General features: G+C 41.0%; 1 protein-coding gene across 1 annotated transcript in view; it reads left to right on the top strand.

Annotated features, from left to right (window-relative positions):
* The window catches only part of LOC115217453 (RNA polymerase-associated protein RTF1 homolog), a 40,712-nt gene that overhangs the window by 197 nt on the left and 16,807 nt on the right, over positions 1-23,708 (top strand). Inside the window, exons 1-6 of the mRNA XM_029787155.2 lie at positions 1-454; positions 15,374-15,490; positions 16,917-17,049; positions 18,900-19,092; positions 21,796-22,001; positions 23,143-23,377. The exon at positions 1-454 is cut by the window's left edge and continues 197 nt beyond it. Of these exons, the coding sequence (XP_029643015.1) occupies positions 389-454; positions 15,374-15,490; positions 16,917-17,049; positions 18,900-19,092; positions 21,796-22,001; positions 23,143-23,377 (950 nt within the window). The 5' untranslated portion in view covers positions 1-388. The remainder of the gene's footprint in view (positions 455-15,373; positions 15,491-16,916; positions 17,050-18,899; positions 19,093-21,795; positions 22,002-23,142; positions 23,378-23,708) is intronic.

Genomic DNA, 23,708 nt, shown 5'->3' with positions numbered 1-23,708 from the left:
TGTGGATTCTGTGTGAGTGTTTATAATTATATATATATAAAGAAAACCCCCCATTATATACCTCAACGGTAGATCTTATTTAAAAAGAATAACAAAAAACTCAATGAAAGACAATTCACAATAACATCAACAATAAACATTACAACATATATTATGAATCAGAAGAAATCACCCCTGGTTTATAATAATAATAATGATGAATACCATCATCATCGTCATCAGCACAATGAAAGGATAAGCCTATGAAGCTACAATTACGGTTAAATAATAACAAGATATTATTGAAGAGAGAGAGAGAGAAAGACACCTTGGTGGTTATTTACGAAACGTGCTACGAACTTCATTGAATAAAGTGAAAACAGCAAAAACCACAACAAAAGCACCCATCATGTCCAAAAGGAAGATTGTTATAGAATCGGATAGTGATTCGGACAGTGATGATAATTTTGATGAGGTAAGTTCAATTCAAACTATCTCACTTTGAATGTCCATCTATCTGTCTGTCCATCCATCCAGCTATCTATCTATCTATCTATCTATCTATCTATCTATCTATCTATCTATCTATCTATCTATCTATCTATCTATCTATCTATCTATCTATCTATCTATCTATCTATCTATCTATCTATCTATCCATCTACCTATCTATCCATCCATCCATCTGTATATGCGTCTGTCTATCTATCCATCCATCCATGAGTCTGTCTGTCTATCTATCTATCTATCTATCTATCTATCCGTCTATCTATCTATCTAGCTATCTGTCTGTCTGTCTATCCATCCATCCATCTATCTATCTATCCACCCACCCATCTATCTGTCTATCTCTCTCTCCGTCCATCCATCTATCTATCCATCCATCCATCCATCCATCCATCTATGCGTCTGTCTATCTTTCTATCCGTCTGTCTGTCTCTCTCTATCTATCTATTCACTTATCTGTCTCTGTCTATCTTTCCACTTTATCTAACTATCTATCTATTTATCTATCTATCGTTATATTTAAGAGTGCTTGTGTTAAATCACACACACACGAGAATATATAATAAATGGGCGGAGGTAAAGAATACGCACACCACCCGTTTTCGGCGTAACCCTAACCCTTAAACCCCGGATGTGCGTATTCTTTACCCTCACCAATAAATGTGTATTGTACAAAAAGATTCGTGAATTTTTTTTATATATCTCTTTATATATGTAGATAGTATTTTGGGGTGTGTAGATGCATGTACATATATACGCGCACACACTACCCATGTCAAATTAACCACATGTCTGTCCACATACCTTTTCTCTCTGGACTATAAGCTTATTTTGTTATGTAGTTGAACAATGTACAGGTATTTTCATTATCGATTTTATATCATGTAAGCATGGGAAATTCCCTCGTCATACTTCAGCCTCTGTATCAAATCGGTGCTTTTGATAAAATTATTCCCGCTCTACCGGGTTCGATCCTGCATCGTGTTATAAAATCGTTATCGATTTCTGATATATAAAACACAGTATCTCGAACTGGAGGAAAGATATCAATTTGTTCAATTCCAGCACTTGACTGGTTTCTGTTTTTTCTTTTGTCGGGTTCCAGAGGATAGAAAGATTACGTCGACCTTTGGCGGAATTTGAACAGAGAGCTTAAAAGCACTCAGCTAAATATCTCATTTACATTCTAATCTTAGTTGCATTTCAAATCTAAAGGCGGTTTGTTGCTGTCTGTGTTTCGTTTTCGTTATACTGATGTCGTGAGTGGAATGGCTGTGTGTGGCGGAGTCCTATCCTCCGAAATTACTCAATCGCCCAATGATACCTTCTAATGCCATGTTGAGATCACCACCACCGCATCAGTTGTTACACGGGTTCGCTTCCAGAGTTAGACACCAGCCTGGCCTAGCTATGTACATGTGTATATCGCACGTGTTGCTGTTGTTGTTGTGACCACGGTCACACTTAAACAAGCAGACCCGCGATCAAGAGCAATCCACTGATGGCCAATAGGGCCGGCCCCAGGGTTGCTGGTGCCCCGGGTAAGCTGAACTTCGGCGTGCACAAACTGCCGGTTGTGGAAATCTCCTTGGCTTTGTTGCATCCCTTAGCATAAAGTATCTCTGGGTAACTGCCCGAGTTGCCAGTACCTTAAGCCGGCCTTGGTGGCCAACCCTTCTCTTTTTGCATATTAAGGGACTGCATTGTCCCCTGTATATATCAGTCGTTATTTAAGACAATAGGGTGTGGTTTGAAGGCGATTTCACTGCTATTTCTGGTAGGTACCACAATCATGTTGGTCCTTGCTACATGTGTCCACTCTATATGTATGTGTATAAATAATGATACTTGTCTGTTGAATAATTATATACACGTTTCCCATGGTATATACACATAGTGTGAGAAGAAAATGTATGACAAAGAAACTGTCACTTGACTGGCTAGAAATGGCAGCCAAAATATATTTTGATCATCATCATCATTTAACGTCTGCTTTCCATGCTGGCATTGGTTAGACGGTTTGACTGGAACTGGTAGGTCAGAGAGCTGTACCAGGTTCCAGTCTGATTTGGCATGATTTCTATGGCTGGATGTGGAGGCACATGGCCCAGTGGTTAGAGCAGCGGACTCGCAGTCGAGGGATCGTGGGTTCGAATCTCAGACCGGGCGATGTGTGTGTTTATGAGCAAAAAACCTAAGCTCCACACGGCTCCGGCAGAAGGTAATAGCAAACTTCTGCTGACTCTTTAGCCACAACTTCCTCTCACTCTTTCCTCCTGCATCTTGCAGCTCACCTGCGATGGACCGGTGTCCCGTCCAGGTGGGGAAACCTATACGCCAAGGAAACCGGGAAACTGGCCCTTATGAGCCAGGCGTGGCTCAAGAAGGAACAAACAGCAAACTATGGCTGGATGCCTTTCCTAATGCCGATGACTTTACATTGTGTACTGAGTGCTTTTATGTGGGCCCACATGAGCCCTTCTATGTGGCACTGGCACAAGACTCTTGCAGACGAATCATCTTCACTGGGAGGCGATGGGGGAGGACAGCCTTATCATCACCTGCTGTGGTGTGCGGGTCTAATTGAGTACATTAAGGCACCAGGCACCCTGGTCTTTTGTCATCTCATCTGAAAGGTTTAGCATCCTGAGGTCGTCCTTCAGTACTTTGTTCCATGTCCTCCTGGGTCTCCCCTATTTTAAGAGATCAGCACATCATTATGGAGCTGTCCTCATCCCTCCACATCACATGACCAAACCAGCGCAGTCTTCTCTCTTGCACACTGCATCTAATTCCTCTGATGCCTCACTTCTCACTCAAACATGTACCCTTACATTATGCATTCAATGGAACATACTAGCCTCATTCCTCTCTAACCTTTGCACATCTTCTGCATTCATGGCCCATGTCTCACTACCATGTAGCATTGCTGATAATATACCATGCATCATTTAATGTCCACTCTGAGAGTGTAGTGGGTGCCTTTTATCTGTCATCAGCACCGGTGCTTTTACGAGTCACTGGCAACTACTACAATTTCATGTGGTTTGACGAGTCTTCCCAAGCGCCGCAAATTGCCAAAGTTCATGGTCACTTGCCATTCCCGCCGTGAGACCTGACATTCAAAGATCATGTTTCGTCACCTCATCTCATGTCTTCCTGGGTCTACCGCTACCCCAGTTTCCCTCCACAGAAATTGGCTCTTCGTTACACAGCTGTCCTTGTCCATACACATCACATAACCATACCGGTGCATTCGTCTCTCTTGCACACCACATCTTCTGCCTCTTATGCCCAAAATTTTCTCTCAAGACACACTCTGTCTTACATGCACACTGACATTGTTCATCCAGTGGAGTATACTGTATTTCTTTCTGTCAAGCCATCACATGTCCTCTGCAGTCACAGCTCATGTTTCACTGCCATGTGGCATGGTTATTTGCACACAGGCATCATACAATCTGCCTTTCACTCTGAGAGAGAGACCCTATTTGTTGTCAACAAAGGTAGGAGCTCTCTCAACTTTGCTCAGCCTATTCTAGCAGCTATACTCTCAGAGCATTCATCTCCACTGCTGACTTGGTCACCTGGGTAACGAATGCTATCATCTACTTCTAGGTATTACCTTGGCATTTGATGGAGTCTGTTTTCTGTATATTTCTAGTGTTTTTTGTACCTATGCATCTGCCACACACAAAGACTATTTTCCCTGTTAACCTTCTTTTGATATTACTTCACATCTTATGTATCCATAGCTTCCACCAGGTACACCTTATGGGGTCTCTACCTACACTTTTTTTTTCATGTCAAGCAGGGCCATCTACCCTGAAGGGATTTGTGATTTGGCTGCTTTCCTACTTTGGTTTTTGCTAAATTAACTCTAGGGCCCTTTGATTCTAGACCTTGCTTCCACTCCTGAAATTTTTGTCTCCAGTTCCAGTAGTGATTCAACTATAAGAACAAAGTCATCAGCATAAAGGAGCTCCCAGGGGCAGCCCAACTTATATTTCCTCTGTTATTGCCTGAAGGACTATGATGCACAAAAGGGGGTTAAGGACTGGCCCTTGATGAACTGAATTCATTACTATTCTTGTTGCCAACCCTTACCTTATGAACAGCAGCCCTGTACATGGCTTCTACACCTCTCACCAGCCACTCCTCTATCCCTATTTCCATAGTGACCTCCAGATAAGGGAGCAGGTTACTCTATCGAAGGCTTTCTCTGTGTCAACAAAAGCCAAGTACAGGGGTTTATTTTTGGCTATGTATTTCACCTGCAGCTGTCTTACCAGAAATATATCATCAGTGGTGCTTCTCCCTGGTACAAAATTAACTGCATCTCATCTAGGCTAACTCTCTCACTAATTAGTTGGGCTATGACCCTCTCCTTAACTTTCATCACCTGAACCAACAATTTCATACCTCTGTAATTATTTCTATCTAAGGCATCACCTTTACCTTTGTAACAGTTGACTATGGTGCTGTTACACAAGTCATTGGGCATGACTCCTTTGTGTACAATCTGATTAACTATACGGGTGACTATACCATAACCCATACTGCCATTTTAAGCATATCAGTGGTTATTCATGATGGCCTGGGGGCTTTCTCCATCTTCATATCCTTCATGGCTTTGTCTACCTCACGACTGTCTATTCGGATTGCTGGTCTTTCTCTTGGACCCACTTAAGGCAGGCTCTCCTTCTGCCACGAGTTTTCCACATTTAGCAGCCTTTTGTTGTGGCACTTCAAGACTCTTTCTTTGCAGAGTCACCAACTGCAAGTGCACCATCATCCATGCGAATGCACTTCTCTCCAACATCACAATTTTCCCTGGCACATCATCATCATCATCATTTAACGTCCGCTTTCCATGCTAGTATGGGTTGGACGGTTCAACTGGGGTCCGGGAAGCCAGAAGGCTGCACCAGGCCCAGTCTGATCTGGCAGTGTTTCTACAGCTGGATGCCCTTCCTAACGCCAACCATTCCATGAGTGTAGGTGCTTTTTACGTGCCACCGGCACAGGTGCCAGACGGGGCTGGCAGACAGCCACGATCGGATGGTGCTTTTTACGTGCCACCGGCACGGGGACCATACAATGGCCATGGTCGGATGGTGCTTTTTACATGCCACCGGCACGCAGGCCAGTCAGGCGGCGCTGACTACGGCCACGTTTGGATGGTTCTCTTACGTGCCACCAGCACTGGTATCACAGCTACAAATTCCATTGATGTTGATAGATTACGATTTTGATTTTGATCTTCACTGTTTTGCAAACCGAAACACTTCAAGCTGCTAGTCCTTACGCTGCAGAACATTGGCAAACTTCTTCCTTTCTGCTTCCCCTGTGGCTGAGTATACCTGTTCCTAGCTTCCCTTCTTGCTACTACCACTCTTCCAGTACTGCTTCTTTACTCTAATGGCCTTGTCAACTACACTGTTACTGTTCCACCACCATGTCACCCTAGGCCTGGTTGGGACTTTGTACCAGCCTCAAATTTGGTCTGTGGCTCTCAATAAGTTGTCTTGTAGAAACTTCCAGTTATCCCCTATCTTACATTTTTGTAATTCTTCCTCTTTCTCCTTAAATTCTTCAGTTAGGACATCTCTAAATCTCTGCCTATTCAGAGGATTCTTCAGCTTTCAGGTCCTTTTTTTCCAAACTGGCTTGCTTCTTAGAATCCTTCTTACCTGAAATCTGAAATCATTGATGACTAATCTATGCTGAGGGGTGCATTCTTCACCAGGGGACGTCTTTGCATTTATGAGCAACCACGAATCACGAATCTCACTTTTTCGTGAGAACGTGGTCAATCTGGTTTGCGTGGTCACTGGATTTATAGGTTATCAGGTGACTGGCTAGTTTACTGATGTTGGTATTGCAGATTAAGTCAGTCACATCACAGAACTTCAGCAGCCTTGTTCCCTCCTCATTTTCAGAACCAATTCCATGGCCCCCTGTACACTATGGAGGACATTTGACATGTCCATTGAAATCACCAGCCACGAAGATAAGGTCTCTGTAATTGTTTTAGCAGTTTGGCAAAAGTGAGCGCTAAATTAAGTACTAGGCTTACAAAGAATAAGTTCTGGGGGTTGATTTGTTCGACTAAAGGTGGTGCCCCAGCATGGCCGCAGTCAACTGACTGAAACAAGTAAAAGAAAGAATAAAAGAATATATAAGGAGTGGCTGTGTGGTAAGTACCTAGTCTACCAACCACATGGTTCCGGGTTCAGTCCCACTGCGTGACACCTTGGGCAAGTGTCTTCTACTATAGTCTCGGGCCGACCAAAGCCTTGTGAGTGGATTTGGTAGACGGAAACTGAAAGAAGCCCGTCGTATATATGTATATATATATACATGTGTGTGTGTATCTGTGTTTGTCCCCCTGGCATTGCTTGACAACCGATGCTGGTGTGTTTATGTCCCCGTTACTTAGCGGTTCGGCGAAAGAGACCGATAGAATAAGTACTGGGCTTACAAAAGAATAAGTCCTGGGGTTGAGTTTCTCGATTAAAGGCAGTGCTCCAGCATGGCCGCAGTCAAATGACTGAAACAAGTAAAAGAGTATATATATATATATATATATATATATACATACGTAATTAGGATAAAATCATTATTTAATAAAGCATACTAAAAATACCATAATGGTTAATTTATATAAAAATGATAATAAAGGTGTTGTATGATTACAACACCAGTCTGCTAGAAATAGGTCCCAAATGGTCTAGGAACCACTTAGATTATTACTCCACCACACAAGGTTGTAATGTAAATTTTTCCTTTATTTACATTCAGTATGTCACCAGTGATGATCAGAAACGCTTCTTAATAACCCAAGCCATGAAATCTATAGATTTAGGATTATCCAAATTTATTTAATAAATTGTCGCTGTCTATTTTCCTCGTTTACAACCTTGTGTAGTGGAGTAATGATCTAAGTGGTTCATAGACCATTTGGGGTCTATTTCTAGCAGACTGGTGTTGTAGTCATTCAGCACCCTTATTATAATTGATATATACTCTTACTCTTTTACTTGTTTCAGTCATGTGACTGTGGCCATGCTGGAGCACCGCCTTTAGTCAATCAAATCTACCCCAGGACTTATTTTTTGTAAGCCTAGTACTTATTTTATCGGTCCCTTTTTGCCGAACCGCTAAGTTACGGGGACGTAAACACACCAGCATCGGTTGTCAAGTGATGTTGGGGGACAAACACAGACACACAAACATGCACATACACACATATATATATACGACGGGCTTCTTTCAGTTTCTGTCTACCAAATCCACTCACAAGGCTTTGGTCGGCCCGAGGCTATAGTAGAAGACACTTACCCAAGGTGCCACACAGTGGGACTGAACCTGGAACCATGTGTTTCATAAGCAAGCTACTTACCACACAGCCACTCCTGCGCCTATATATATATACACACACACATACATACATGCATACACATATATACTTAATTAGGATAAAATCATTATTTAATGATTTATCAGTGGCGAGTATACTAAAAATACCGTAATGGTTAATTTATATTAAAATTATAATAAGGGTGCTAAATGATTACAACACCAGTCTGCTAGAAATAGGTCCCAAATGGTCTAGGAAGTAACAATGGTCTATAGAGTAATAATCTAAGTGGTTCAGAGACCATTTAGGGTCTGTTTCTAGCAGACTGGTGTTGTAATCATTCAATACCCTTATTATATATATCATCATCATCATCGTTTAACGTCTGTTTTCCATGCTGGCATGGGTTGGACGGTTCGATAGGGACCTGGAAAGCCAGGAGACTGTATCAGGCACCAGTCTGATCTGGCAATGTTTCTACAGCTGGATGCCCTTCCTAACACCAACCACTCTGAGAGTGTAGTGGGTGCTTTTATGTTCCACTGGCACAGGGACCAGAAAGGGCTGGCATGAACCATGATCAGATGGTGCTTGTTACATGCCACTGGCACGGGGACCACAACTACAATTTCCATTTGATTTCATCTTGATGTTGATGTACTTGACTCAATAGGTCTCCTCAAGCAAGGCATGTCACCCTACAATCCAAGGGTACTTTTTGAGTCGGCTGGTATGCAACACTGGTGTAGGTTACAGCTCTGAACTCACTTTATTTGCTGGGTCTTCTCTGATGGGGTCATTAGGTTAAGTTTTATTTGTGAAATACAGTTGCTTTGAATTTGCTTCAGAAAGAGGTCTATGATTGTGATGGTTAGTTGGGGATGAGGGCACTAGGAATGTGGTCTGGGTGTCAAGGGGGAAGCAGCCCCCAAAAGTTTGGGAACCACTGATTTAGTCAAACAAATCAGTCCCTTATTCTTTTAAAATCTGGTACTTATTCCATCAGTCTGTTCTTTACTCAACTGCAAAGTTATGGTGGATGTAAACAAACCAACACCAGTTGTCAAGTGGTGGGTGACAAACACAAAGACACACTCACGATGGGCTTCCATTCAATATCTGTCTACCAAATACACTCAAGGCATTAACTGGTCTGGGGGCTTTAGTAAGCTCACTTTGCAACCATGTGACTTCAGGTTCAGTCTGGAGATTTGGCTGTTATTTCTAGCAAGCTAAACGACCATGAGACTTCCTTGTTAACTCTGAGATATTTCCTCTTTCTTTTTTCTTTATGACTGTTTATTGCTGTTGTTATTTACCCAAGTTCAGCCCTCACAAAGCAAATTTACATTCAAAGGTGTTTCATCTGTGGCCATACACTGTTCACAAGACCATATCATTTAGATAAAACTGGCCCTGCATCGGTTATGATGACAGGGGTTCCAGTTGACCTGACCAATGCAATAGCCTGCTTTTGAAGTTAATGCGTAAGTGGCTGAGCGCTCCACAGACACATGTGCCCTTAATGTAGTTCTCAGGAAGATTCAGCGTAACATGGAATTTGTCATGGCTGGCCTTTGAAATACAAGTACTACACATTATTTTGCCAGCTGAGTTGACTAGAGCAGTGCTTTTCAAACTTTTTGCTGGAGTGGAACCCCAAGGAAACATTCCACTGGCTCGAGGAACCCCTGTGCAATAATTTAATAGTCTTATGCACACATATCTGCACAGGAGAATTAAAAATTACTGCCGATTTTAGCAGTTTTGTAACTTCTTGCGGAGCCCCTGGACTGTACTGGCGGAACCCTGGTTGAAAACCACTGAACTAGAGCAACATGAATTAACCCTTTCGTTACCAACCCGGCTGAAACCGCCTCTGGCTCTGTAGTACAAATGTCTTGTTTTCATAAGTTTTGAATTAAAATCTTCCACCAAACCTTAGTCACAATTTATGTTCCTAACACTAGCTTAACCCTTACGTTACCAACCCGGCTGAAACCAGCTCTGGTTCTGAGTACAAATATCTTGTTTTTATAAGTTTTGAATTAAAATCTTCCACCAAACCTTAGTCACAATTTATGTTCCTAACACTAGCTTAACCCTTTTGATACCAACCTGGTTGAAACCGGCTCTGGTTCTGAGTACAAATGTCTTGTTTTCACAAGTTTTGAATTAAAATCTTCCACCAAACTTTAGTCACAATTTATGTTCCTAACACTAGCTGAATGATAACCAAGTTATTTTACTAAATTCTTAGTTATAGTTAAAATTAATTGAAAGAAACTCAGAGCATCTCAAAATAAATACAGTAACGAAAGGGTTAAGAAGGAAAATAATCAGCAGAAGACATAAAAGGAGACCTCAATGTGATCACTCTATATGCTAGAAATAATAGCCTAAATTTCCTTCAATCCCTACCCTTCCAAATGCTTCTAATGTGCAAATGCCTAAATGTAGAGATGTGTTTAACCCTTTCAATACCAACCCAGTTGAAACTGCCTGTGGCTCTGAGTACAAATGTCTTGATTTCATAAGTTTTGATTTAAAATCTTCCACCAAACCTTAGTCACAATTTATGTTCCTAACACTAGCTGAATGATAACTAAGTTATTTTACTAAATTCTTTGTTATATTTAAAATTAATTGAAAGAAACACAGAGCCTCTCTCTCTGGTACTGTCAACGACCATGTCAGCAATTTTGATTTTGATTTCACTTGCCTATATATGTGTGTGTATATATATGTGTGTATATATATATATATAATCATAATATGAGGGAGTAAATCCAAACTTACAGAAAAAATTAGATTTAGGATTAAATCTAATTTCACAGTATAAATAAAAATTAAATTATTAAAGTATTAATTTATATTTATATTTATAAATTTTTTTTTTATAAATTAAAAAAAAATTAAATTAAAAAATTTTTTATAAATATAAATTCATCATCATCATCATCGTTTAGCGTCCGTTTTCCATGCTAGCATGGGTTGGACGGTTCTACTGGGGTCTGTGAAGCCAGAAGGCTTCATCAGGCCCAGTCAAATCTGGCAGTGTTTCTACGGCTGGATGCCCTTCCTAACGCCAACCACTCCGAGAGTGTAGTGGGTGCTTTTTACGTGCCATCCGCACAGGTGCCAGACAGAGCTGGCAAACGGCCACGAACGGATGGTGCTTTTTATGTGCCACGGACACGAAACGGGGCGGTGCTGGCAACGGTCGCGAAACGGAAGGTTCTCTTACATGCCACCGGCACTTGTAACACATCTGCAATTTCCATTGATCGATTTCGATTCTGATCCTCACTTGCCTCATCACGTCTTCACAAGTAGAGTTTTGTGTCCCAAGAAGGGAAGGTATGCATACGTAGGCTGGCTCCATCCCATGTAGAAGGCCACGGGTTATGGACTCACTTGTCCTGCCGGGTCTTCTCGCGCACAGCACACTTCCAGAGGACTCGGTCTCTAGTCATTTCCTCAGTGAGACCTAAAGTTCGAAGGTCGTGCTTCACCACCTCGTCCCAGGTTTTCCTGGGTCTGCCTCTTCCACAGGTTCCCTCAACTGCTAATTAATAATTTTAATTTTAAATTTAAATTATTAAATTTTATATATTTTGTATATAATATTAATTATTTTTATTTCTATGTTTTGGTTTATGTTTTTCATTGTTTGATTTGCCTAATTGTGGTTTCATCTCCAATTTAATTTATATATATATATATACACACACATATATATATATATATATATATACGTATATAATTATAATATATATATTATATATATATATATATATACCGTATATAATTATATATATCGATGTCCGCAGCAAGTTCTTAAAAATTTATCTTACTATTTTATTCGTTGTTACTACGTTTCTTCATACATTGTTACGAAAATTTAACCTTTTAGGCTACTTTCAAGCCTTCGCCATAACTTGATTTATCTTTCTATCTCTCTCTCTACAAAATTTAACCTTAGGCCAGGCTACCTCAAGCCGTAATCCTATCTCTTCCCATCTCTTCCCATCTCTTCCCATCTTTCAGCCATTGGCGGTCTTTTTTCCTCCTCTCACCATTACGATTCTATAATTTAAATTCCCAATTCAATTTCAACTCCCGTTCGATGTCCGCAGCAAGTTCTTAAAAATTTATCTTACTATTTTATTCGTTGTTACTACGTTTCTTCATACATTGTTACGAAAATTTAACCTTTTAGGCTACTTTCAAGCCTTCGCCATAACTTGATTTATCTTTCTATCTCTCTCTCTACAAAATTTAACCTTAGGCCAGGCTACCTCAAGCCGTAATCCTATCTCTTCCCATCTCTTCCCATCTTTCAGCCATTGGCGGTCTTTTTTCCTCCTCTCTCACACCATTACGATTCTATAATTTAAATTCCCAATTCAATTTCAACTCCCGTTCGATGTCCGCAGCAAGTTCTTAAAAATTTATCTTACTATTTTATTCGTTGTTACTACGTTTCTTCATCTTACATTGTTACGAAAATTTAACCTTTTAGGCTACTTTCAAGCCTTCGCCATAACTTGATTTATCTTTCTATCTCTCTCTCTACAAAATTTAACCTTAGGCCAGGCTACCTCAAGCCGTAATCCTATCTCTTCCCATCTCTTCCCATCTTTCAGCCATTGGCGGTCTTTTTTCCTCCTCTCACTCACGATTCTATAATTTAAATTCCCAATTCAATTTCAACTCCCGTTCGATGTCCGCAGCAAGTTCTTAAAAATTTATCTTACTATTTATATTCGTTGTTACTACGTTTCTTCATACATTGTTACGAAAATTTAACCTTTTAGGCTACTTTCAAGCCTTCGCCATAACTTGATTTATCTTTCTATCTCTCTCTCTACAAAATTTAACCTTAGGCCAGGCTACCTCAAGCCGTAATCCTATCTCTTCCCATCTCTTCCCATCTTTCAGCCATTGGCGGTCTTTTTCCTCCTCTCACCATTACGATTCTATAATTTAAATTCCCAATTCAATTTCAACTCCCGTTCGATGTCCGCAGCAAGTTCTTAAAAATTATCTTACTATTTTATTCGTTGTTACTACGTTTCTTCATACATTGTTACGAAAATTTAACCTTTTAGGCTACTTTCAAGCCTTCGCCATAACTTGATTTATCTTTCTATCTCTCTCTCTACAAAATTTAACCTTAGGCCAGGCTACCTCAAGCCGTAATCCTATCTCTTCCCATCTCTTCCCATCTTTCAGCCATTGGCGGTCTTTTTTCCTCCTCTCACCATTACGATTCTATAATTTAAATTCCCAATTCAATTTCAACTCCCGTTCGATGTCCGCAGCAAGTTCTTAAAAATTTATCTTACTATTTTATTCGTTGTTACTACGTTTCTTCATACATTGTTACGAAAATTTAACCTTTTAGGCTACTTTCAAGCCTCGCCATAACTTGATTTATCTTTCTATCTCTCTCTCTACAAAATTTAACCTTAGGCCAGGCTACCTCAAGCCGTAATCCTATCTCTTCTTCCCATCTCTTCCCATCTTTCAGCCATTGGCGGTCTTTTTTCCTCCTCTCACCATTACGATTCTATAATTTAAATTCCCAATTCAATTTCAACTCCCGTTCGATGTCCGCAGCAAGTTCTTAAAAATTTATCTTACTATTTTATTCGTTGTTACTACGTTTCTTCATACATTGTTACGAAAATTTAACCTTTTAGGCTACTTTCAAGCCTTCGCCATAACTTGATTTATCTTTCTATCTCTCTCTCTACAAAATTTAACCTTAGGCCAGGCTACCTCAAGCCGTAATCCTATCTCTTCCCATCTCTTCCCATCTTTCAGCCATTGGCGGTCTTTTTTCCTCCTCTCACCATTACGATTCTATAATTTAAATTCCCAATTCAATTTCAACTCCCGTTCGATGTCCGCAGCAAGTTCTTAAAAATTTATCTTACTATTTTATTCGTTGTTACTACGTTTCTTCATACATTGTTACGAAAATTTAACCTTTTAGGCTACTTTCAAGCCTTCGCCATAACTTGATTTATCTTTCTATCTCTCTCTCTACAAAATTTAACCTTAGGCCAGGCTACCTCAAGCCGTAATCCTATCTCTTCCCATCTCTTCCCATCTCTTCCCATCTTTCAGCCATTGGCGGTGCGCCCGCCCCCCCACCCCCACCACCAATACCGATGAACACTGTTCTCACCCCCACCACCAATACCGGTGAACACTGTTCCTCACCTCCCACCACCAATACCAGTATACCCTGTCCTCACCATCTACACCGGATACGCCTTACTCATCTACACCGGGTACGCCCTACTCCCTCCTCCTCCCCCCCCTACCACCCACCCTTCTCCTCATATGCTTTCACTGTGAAAAGACAAGCTGCTAGCGCCATAGCTCATCAACTGCCCACCGATCTTATGCTTCCTCCTGACACTGCCTCATTCCGACTATCCCCTTTAGCACCCTCCCGCCTCGTAATATCCTATGTTTTTATTTCTTAGGAACCTACACCAACCCTTCCTGCCATCGTTCTCCTCCTTACCCCAACCTTCCCCACTGGTTGCTCCCCTATATTACCCGCCTCAACTGGACCCCCCTCTCCCCAACTCAACTCTCGAATATCTGTATTCTTTCCTCTACCTAATAACGTTACTCAGTGACGATAACGAATGTCTTTATTTCTTAGGAACCTACACCAACCCTTCCTGCCATCGTTCCTCCTTACCCCAACCTTCCCCACTGGTTGCTCCCCTATATTACCCGCCTCAACTGGACCCCCCCCCTCTCCCCTCTCCCCAACTCAACTCTCGAATATCTGTATTCTTTCCTCTACCTAATAACGTTACTCAGTGACGATAACGAATGTCTTTATTTCTTAGGAACCTACACCAACCCTTCCTGCCATCGTTCCTCCTTCCCCAACCTTCCCCACTGGTGCCCCTCCTATATTACCCGCCTCAACTGGACCTCCCCCTCCCCAACTCAACTCTAGAATATCTGTATTCTTTCCTCTACCTAATTACGTTACTCAGTGATGATAAATGCTGTGACTACAAAGACCCGGGCTGCTTTCTGCAGCAATTCCACATACCCCCTACTCATTCTAAGTACCCCGGATCCCCAAAGTACCCTGGATCCCCAAAGTACCCCGGACCTCGTTGCCCATGTGCCGCTGACACGTTAAAATGCTCGAACCGATCGTGACGATGCCGGACCCTCCGGCCCCTGTGCAGGTGGCACGTAAAAAGCACCCAATCCACTCACGGAGTGGTTGGCGTTAGGAAGGGCATCCAGCCGTAGAAACTCTGCCAGATTCAGACTGGAGCCTGGTGCGGCCCCTGGCTTCCCAGACCCGGTCAAACCGTCCAACCCGTGCTAGCGCGGAAAGCGGACGTTAAACGATGATGATGATGATACACACACATATATACACATATATATATATGTATATATATATATATATATATCTGTTGCTTATAGCTATTTGATTGAAATTAATATTTTGTGTTTTCTTGGTTGCAGCAACTGAAGCTGTTGGGGAAACGGAAGAGAACAGATTCAGAAGCATCAGCTCCTGCTGCCCCCCCAGCTGGGGGTGAAGACAACGAATCCTCAGCAACGTCAGAGAGTGATGATGAGGTGAGGGGGGGCTTCTTTTTTTTTTTTTCTTTTCTTTCTCAAATTCTTCTTCTCCTGTGCAGCAACAGATGATGTGATGATTAGCCTATGTTAGCACTGACCAGGTCAGTGGTTCTATGGTTTTCACTCTGTTTAGTGGTTGGCATTAGGAAGGGCATCCACTTGCAGAAACCTATAGTTTGTGGGTTAAGAAGGTTACCAATGGTTTCATGTTAGGCGGGGATCTCTTCACAATTCTCAAACCTGTCACATGGGAACATTGAGACTCGTCTCCATTTTGGAAACAATCCCTCTTTGCATGAAACCATTGGTAGTCTTGTTAAATCCCAAATAAAAATATTTATCCACCAATGCAGTGTTGAACACGGCACCTGTGAAAAAAAAAACATTCAAGCGAGGTCGTTGCCAGTGCCAGTGGCACGTAAAAGCACCCACTACTCTCTCGGAGTGGTTGGCATTAGGAAGGGCATCCAGCTGTAGAAACTCTGCCAGATCAGATTGGAGTCTGGGGCAGCCATCTGGTTCGCCAGCCCTCAGTCAAATAGTCCAACCCATGCTAGATGGAAAGCGGACGTTAAACGATGATGATGATTACGATATATATATACATACATCATTTCATTTAACATCTCTTGTCCATGCTGGCATGGATTAGATGATGTAACCAGAGCTGGCAAGCGGGGGGGGGGGGGGTTAGCTGCACCAGACTCCAGTCTGATTTGGCATGGTTTCTATGGTTGAATGCCCTTCCTAATACCAACCACTTTACAGTGTGTGCTGGATGCTTTTATGTGGTGCTGCACACACACACACATACCACAGTGAGCACATAGATGTGAAACAAGGCAGAAATATATATATATCTACATATAAAAGCTGAAATACTCATCATTGCACCTAGATTGCAAAATCTTTAGAAAAACATTCTTTGAAGTTGTGAATTAAATAGACTATTTAAATTTTTTTGTGTAAATATTTTTTCAGAAATCTGTGTTTTTAGACACATGCAATTTTTATTTTGCAATATATTGTACACAGATTCAAATTTTTTTCAATCCTTCAATTTCTTTTTAAATACAGTTTTAAACCTAAACCCTTAGCCTTAGTTCTAACAAGAAACTCTAACTTCAAATTTTAACCCTAAACTCTAATCTTAATCCCTAATTCTAAACCCCAACACTCAGTTTATTCCTAAAGCCTAAATCCTAATATTGACCCTCATCCAATGCACCTTTCTTTAACTTTTCATTGGTCCTACCAATCTACCCCTATACTAAAAATTATATCACCCGCAGTTGTCCATCATTGCAGTTGTTAAGATCAGTCTATCAATAAAAGTAGGTAATTTTTAGGGAATATTGAGTATTTATTCTAAAACTGGTGTTTTCATGTTGATTAATCATCTTCCATTATTCTTCGGTGCCAGTGGACAATGGATGGCAAAAGTAGTGCTGGTAAGAAGAAAACTAAAGCTGCCAAGAAGAATAACCGAAAGTCTGTTGCCATATCATCAGAAAGTGAAGACCCAAGTGAGAAGAGTGCCTCTGAGCCAGAAGAAGGTCAGTTCCTGGTTTCTCTGTAATTCTTGGAATTGGTATTGATGTTATTGTTGCAGTTAACTCTGAGGAATTGTTTGTGTTCTTTTATTTAGTAAACCTAAAAATACCATAATGGTTAATTTATATTAAAATTATAGTAAGATTGTTGAATGATTACAGCACCAGTCTGCTAGAAATAGATTCCAAATGGTTTGATTAAAGTGAGATCCGGCTATTAATTCTTGCAAATGGAGCAATCCTATAGAGGTTTTTTGGGATTGAGTAGGTCTGTGGTTGACAGGTCACTGGTTCAGTCCCTGAAAGTTCACTATATGCATGGGTGGGGAGGATCTTAGCGTGGTCTGCGATCAGGAGGAAATGGACACTCATGGTTTAACCCTTTTGTTACCATATTTCTGTTGAGATGCTCTGGTTTTCTTTCAATTAATTGTAAATATAACAAAGAATTTAGTAAAATAACTTAGTTATCATTAAGCTAGTATTCGGAGCATAAATTGTGACTAAGGTTTGGTGGAAGATTTTAATTCAAAACTTATGAAAGCAAGGTATTTGTACCCAGAGCCAGAGCCGGTTTCAGCCAGGTTGGTAACGAAAGGGTTAAGTAGATTGTGGAAATCTATTGGGAAGGGTGTGTGAGAGTCAGGGTATGCTGTGGGGTGGATGACAGTGGATGTTGTGTGTGGGGTAGATTGACACAGTCAGAGATGTTGGATGGGGGTAGATGGTGAAAGAGAATGATATTGTGTGGGATAAAGATAAAAGATATGTTTGGTAGTACACCAACTTATCTCATCTTTTCTTTTCTTTTTGTTAGAGGTATCCATGATCTTGTTGTCCAATGTGTGTCGTTCCTTATTTAAGATTGCCTTAAATACAAGATTGATTTGGCTACTATTTCTAGCACATCATGGTACTGTATAGTGATTCCTTTCTTAGTTCTTCTCTAAGCCTAATTCCTTTTGTCCACTTTGCTTGTGAACATGAACCTAAATCAATAAGCTTAGAGATGAGCTAAGAAAGGAATCTCTATACAGTTCCATGATGTGCTAGAAATAGTAGCCAAATCAATCTTGTATTTTACATTTTTTACCTTAATTCCTATTGTATTCAGATGGACCCTAATGGACATTTTGTATGTTATCAAATCGTATTACATTATATTATTAGGAGCAGCCTGGAAAAAAAAACTTGTTAAAATATTTTGTGCGTTGTGAAAGTATATTCTTGTATTCTTTTACTTGTTTCAGTCATTTGACTGTGGCCATGCTGGAGCACCGCCTTTAGTCAAACAAATAGAACCCAGAACTTATTCTTTGGAAGCCTAGTACTTGTTGTATCGGTCTCTTTTTGCCGAACCGCTAAGTTACGTGGATGTAAACACACCATCAGTCGGGGGAACAAACACAAACACACACATACATATCATCATCATCATCATCATCATCATTAAATGATGAAATGATGATATATATATAAATACATACGGCAGGCTTCTTTCAGTTTCCATCTCCCGAATCCACTCACATGGCTATAGTAGAAGACACTTGCCCAAGGTGCCACGCAGTGAGACTGAACCCGGAACCATGTGGTTGGGAAGCAAGCATCTTACCACAGAGCCACACAAGCGCTGTGTATTGTAAAAGTATAAAACCAATTTATTGCAGATAATTTTCAACAACAAAATGCTACATGGACCCCCTCCTCCCCAAGGGCCATATGAGCCCCTGTTCAGAACCACTGGGTTAGAACCCGGCAGCTGCTGTTTCTCTCCTCTTAGCACAGGTGTGCAAAAATCTGAGCATAGTCTTTGGCACTAACGATGTTTCTCTCTCTCTCTCTCTCTTGGCCAGGTGAGGTATCCGATTCCGATCACAATTCCAGTGAAGTGTCTGGTTCCGAATCGGACGACAAATTCTTTGATGGCTACGACGAAGACTTGATTGGAGATGAAGAAGATCGCAAGAGACTGGAGCAGATGACGGAGAAAGAGCGAGAGCAGGAGTTGTATAACCGCAGTGAACGAAGAGCAGTTCTTAAAACAAGGTTCAGTTTGACGGAAAAGGGTTTCATGAAAGATACCCTTTATTTTTTTTTATTATTTTGTGTTTATGTAGTTATTTGTTTTTTTTTCTTCTTTGACTCTTTGAAACAGATCCTGTTTGTTGCATAGATTTTGGCAATGTGGACCGATGCTGGTGGCATGTAAAAAGCACCATTTGAGTGTTGGGCCGCACAGAGGCAATGTGGGCAATGTGGGCAACGCTGGTGCCACGTAACTGGCACCTGTGCTGGTGGCACGTAAAAGCACCTATTACACTCTCTGAGTGGTTGGCATTAACAAGGGCATCCAGCCATAGAAACTATGCCAAATCAGACTGGGGTCTGGTGCAGCCCCTCAGCTTACCAGCCCCTGGTCAAACTGTCCAACCCATGGACAATGGACAATGGACGTTAAATGATGATGATGTTGATGAAAGAGAAGATTGGTAAAACCAGAATGGGTCCTGCCTCCAAACTGATATTCCCCATTCACCCCACACACCTACACCATTACCTCCATCCCCATCTCTACCCATCTGGCACTCTTCTTTCTCACTCTCACAAACTTACCAACCCATCCAACTCATTCACTCTTTTCGATCCTTCTGACCCCTTTTCTTATAATCTTTACTCTTTTACTTGTTTCAGTCATATGGCTGCGGCCATGCTGGAGCATCGCCTTTAATCGAGCAACTCGACCCCGGGACTTATTCTTTTGTAAGCCCAGTACTTATTCTATCGGTCTCTTTTGCCGAACCACTAAGTAACGGGGACATAAACACACCAGCATCGGTTGTCAAGCAATGCTAGGGGGACAAACACAGACACACACATACATACATATATATATGTACATATATACGACGGGCTTCTTTCAGTTTCCGTCTACCAAATCCACTAACAAGGCTTTGGTCGACCCGAGGCTATAGTAGAAGACACTTGCCCAAGGTGCCACGCAGTGGGACTGAACCCGGAACCATGTGGTTGGTTAGCAAGCTACTTACCACACAGCCACTCCTGCGCCTATGTTCACCTTCCTGTAACTTAATCGTACACCCTGAAACCTCTTCACCATCTTCTCTCTCTTTCCAACTGGGGTAGCAATATATGTCTCCTCTACTGCAAAGACACCTTTTCCTGCCCTTCTATCATAGCTTAAACCCCTTACCCACCTGACATAAAGCCACCTCCCTCCCTCAATACTGCACCCCATCATCAGCTGATTGATCTTGTTTGGCAAGTTATTTGGTGTCCCCACTTGTGCGATGCCACATAAAAAGCTGTTAAGAAGGGCATCTAGCCATGGAAATCATGCTGAAGCAGACCCAGGAATTTGATGCAGCCCTCTGACCTGTTGGTTACTGTCAAATCGTCCAACCCTTATCAGCATGAAAATAGGGCGACAGTGATGATGTAATTAGCATAAAGTTAGTGATTAACATGTTTAATGCAGGGAGAATTGAAAAAGCTTACTTTGAAAATATGAGAGAAAAATACATATTTATTACTTAAGTAACAACGAAAGACAACTCTGGGCATGTTTCTATCTTATTGGTACCTCTTCAGTTTTCCTACTCTTTCATGGTAGCAAGTGGAAGGGTGTTTGTTTTACTATTGGATGGCCTTCTTATTACTAACGTAGCTGTTCATTTGTGATGTAAAGGGTGGAATTTGTTTTGAATGAATGAATCAAACAAATACAAAAAAGGGACATCCTGCCTTTATGAAACATCTGAACACATTCATGGTGTTAAGCAAAATGTCTTGTGGTGTTTGTTCTGTTCCCTTGCCGTCTGAGTTGTAATCTCACCAAGATCAGCTTTGCCTTTCATCCTTTTGGGTTTGATAAGATACATACCAGTTGAATAATGGGGTTGATGTAATTGACAAAGTATCTGTTGAGTCCTGGACGCAGTCTAATTGACTCTCACCTCTCCCCACAATTTTAGGGTCTTGAACCTATATTTTTATTATCATTACCTCCGCCTTAACGAAGGCGGAGGTATTATTTTCAGTCACATTTGTTTGTCCATGGACAAGAAGATATCTCAAGAACCACTGGATGGATTCGGATGAAACTTCCAGGGATGTTTGGCCTCGTGACAGGCACAAACTGATTAGATTTTGGGCTCGATCCAGTACTGGACAAGGATTCTGGATTATTTTATTTATTTTTTTTTTTTTTTTACTTAATTTTTGAGAGTAGTCGGGTTCATTCTTAGTATTCTCGTTTGTGAGAGCAGTTGAGTTTATTCCAGATATTCTCATTTTAAAAGTCATCTTTGGCTAATCGTTGAGAGGACATTGGTGTTGCCTTGGTGGAGGTTTGCACTATCTGAGTGCTCTTGTTGCTACTACTACTACTACTACTACTACTACCACCACTACTACTACTATTAAGGTGGTGAACTGGCAGAATCGTTAGCATGCTGGATGAAATGCTTAGTGGTATTTTGCCTGTCACTACGTTCTGAGTTCAAATTCTGCTGAGGTCAACTTAACCTTTCATCCTTTCGAGGTCGATAAATTAAGTACCAGTTACGCACTGAGGTCAATGTAATCAACTCATCCTCTCCCCCCAAATTGCTGCCCTTGTGGCAAAATTTGAAACCATTATTATTATTATTATTACTATCATGATTATCATTATTGTTATTATCATTATTATTATCATCATTATTATTATTATTATTATTGTTTTTCTAGGTTTGAAATAGAAAAGAAATTGCGACAAGCAAAAAAGAAAGACCAAAAGGGAAAGAAGAAATCTTCGTCCGACTCGAGTTCGCGACAGGTTGCCACACCCAGCCAGCGCAGCAAGGAACGGCGTAAGAACATAGAAGATAAGAGAGATAGCAAGATGTCTGCCTTCAAGAATCTGAAGGCCCGGAGAGAAGAGAAGAAGACTAAAGGTTTGTATGGCTTTTTGTTTTTGTTTTTTTTGCTGAACTTTTATGAGTTTGATTTTACAGTTCTGTATTTAAGAGATGAGGAATTCTGTACATTATTTACATTTGACGGATATTTGTCCTCATCTTGTTTGTTGTTGACACAACGTTTCGGCTGATATACCCTCCAGCCTTCATCAGGTGTCTTGGGGAAATTTTGAACCTGGGTTCTCATCCTTAAGGTATTTTTCGATGTTAGTTAGTGAGTTAGTTAATTAGTTAGTTAATTTTTGGGCTCAAAAAGCAAAAAAGCAAGGCCATGTAGGGGGGACATGGAGTTATGTACAGGGTGGTGTTCATGTAAAGAGTTCAGGTCATTTCTGGTCAAGGGAGACTTTGAACCGAACGGTCATCGGCATCTTCACTATCTCGTCCGGCAGCTTATTCCACGGATCCGCAACCCGGACGGAGAAAAAGCCCCTCTTCTTCGATTGAGATGATGTTATTATTATTATTATTGTTATTATTATTATATATAATAATAACATCGAAAAATACCTTAGGAATGAGAACCCAGGTTTGAAGTTTCCCAGACAGAGTGTTTGATTTGTTGTGAGTTAATTGACAAAGTCTAGGTTCCCCTGGTCACTTGTGAAGTTCTGTTGTCATGCTTCAAAGTTTGTTCATTAATAAAGATGTTCTCTCATGCCAAAGGCTATTATTTAGCATTATAAAAGATGTTATCTGTTGTCAAGGGTCGCTCAGCTGAATGGTACAGAGTGCGCAGCTGGAATTTCAGAGGTACAGGGTTCGATTCTCTGTAACAGTGTGCTTGCCACTTTTTTTTCCCCATTTTCTAAGCTGTTTTCACAGTTATTCTTTGTTCAAGGCTTCCCTTACTTTAAGGCAGTTGGCAGTTGTACTCAATACATTTTGTAGGTGTTACATATATTTTCTAATAACAGTTTGACTCAGCTCTTTATGACTTCAGTTTCATGAGCCCATAGGATGCAGCTGCACTCAGAAAGCTTTGTCATAAAGAGTCTCGGCCAAGCTGTTAATATGTGTGTGTGTGTGAAATCTCAGAGAAGGAGAGAGAGAGAGGGGTTGAAAGAAATGTGTTGTTGTTTCGTGTTCTTCTGATTTTGTCATTCTGTCTCCTCAGAAATTGCAATCAAAGAACAGCAGAAAAAGAAGCTGGCAGTGAACCATATCTACTCAGACGACGACGACGATGATGATGATGACGATGACGACGACGATGCTCCCGACAACGCTAGCAAAGACGAGAGCAGTCGGAAGAGTGATCGAGAAGAGAAGAGCAAGAAGGCAGATAGTTCATCATCGTCAGACTCCAGCGATGATCGGTCATCAGCATCCTCAGACTCTGACTCAGATGGGTAAGTGGTTCCATTATATATATATATATATATATATATATATATATACACGTCATCATCATCATCTGAGGTGAGGTTGTTAAACAGCAGCAAACCAGTGCCACATGAAATTCAGTGGTGTTGGGGCCACGTAAAATGCACTGGTGATGCTGGGTGCCATGTAAAAAAAACACTTAATACCCTCCGTAAAGTGTTTGGCATTAGGAATGGCATTCACCTGTAGAAACCATGCTGAGACAAACAAATGGTGCCTGGTGCAGTCCCTGGCCTTGCCAGGCTCTTGTCAAACCATCCAACCCATGCCAGCATGGGAAATGGACATTAGATGATG

This window comes from Octopus sinensis, linkage group LG11 (genome assembly GCF_006345805.1).
Source record: "Octopus sinensis linkage group LG11, ASM634580v1, whole genome shotgun sequence".
Taxonomy (NCBI): domain Eukaryota; kingdom Metazoa; phylum Mollusca; class Cephalopoda; order Octopoda; family Octopodidae; genus Octopus; species Octopus sinensis.
Note: the sequence above shows the minus strand (reverse complement) of the source record. Positions and strands in the feature narration are given on the sequence as shown.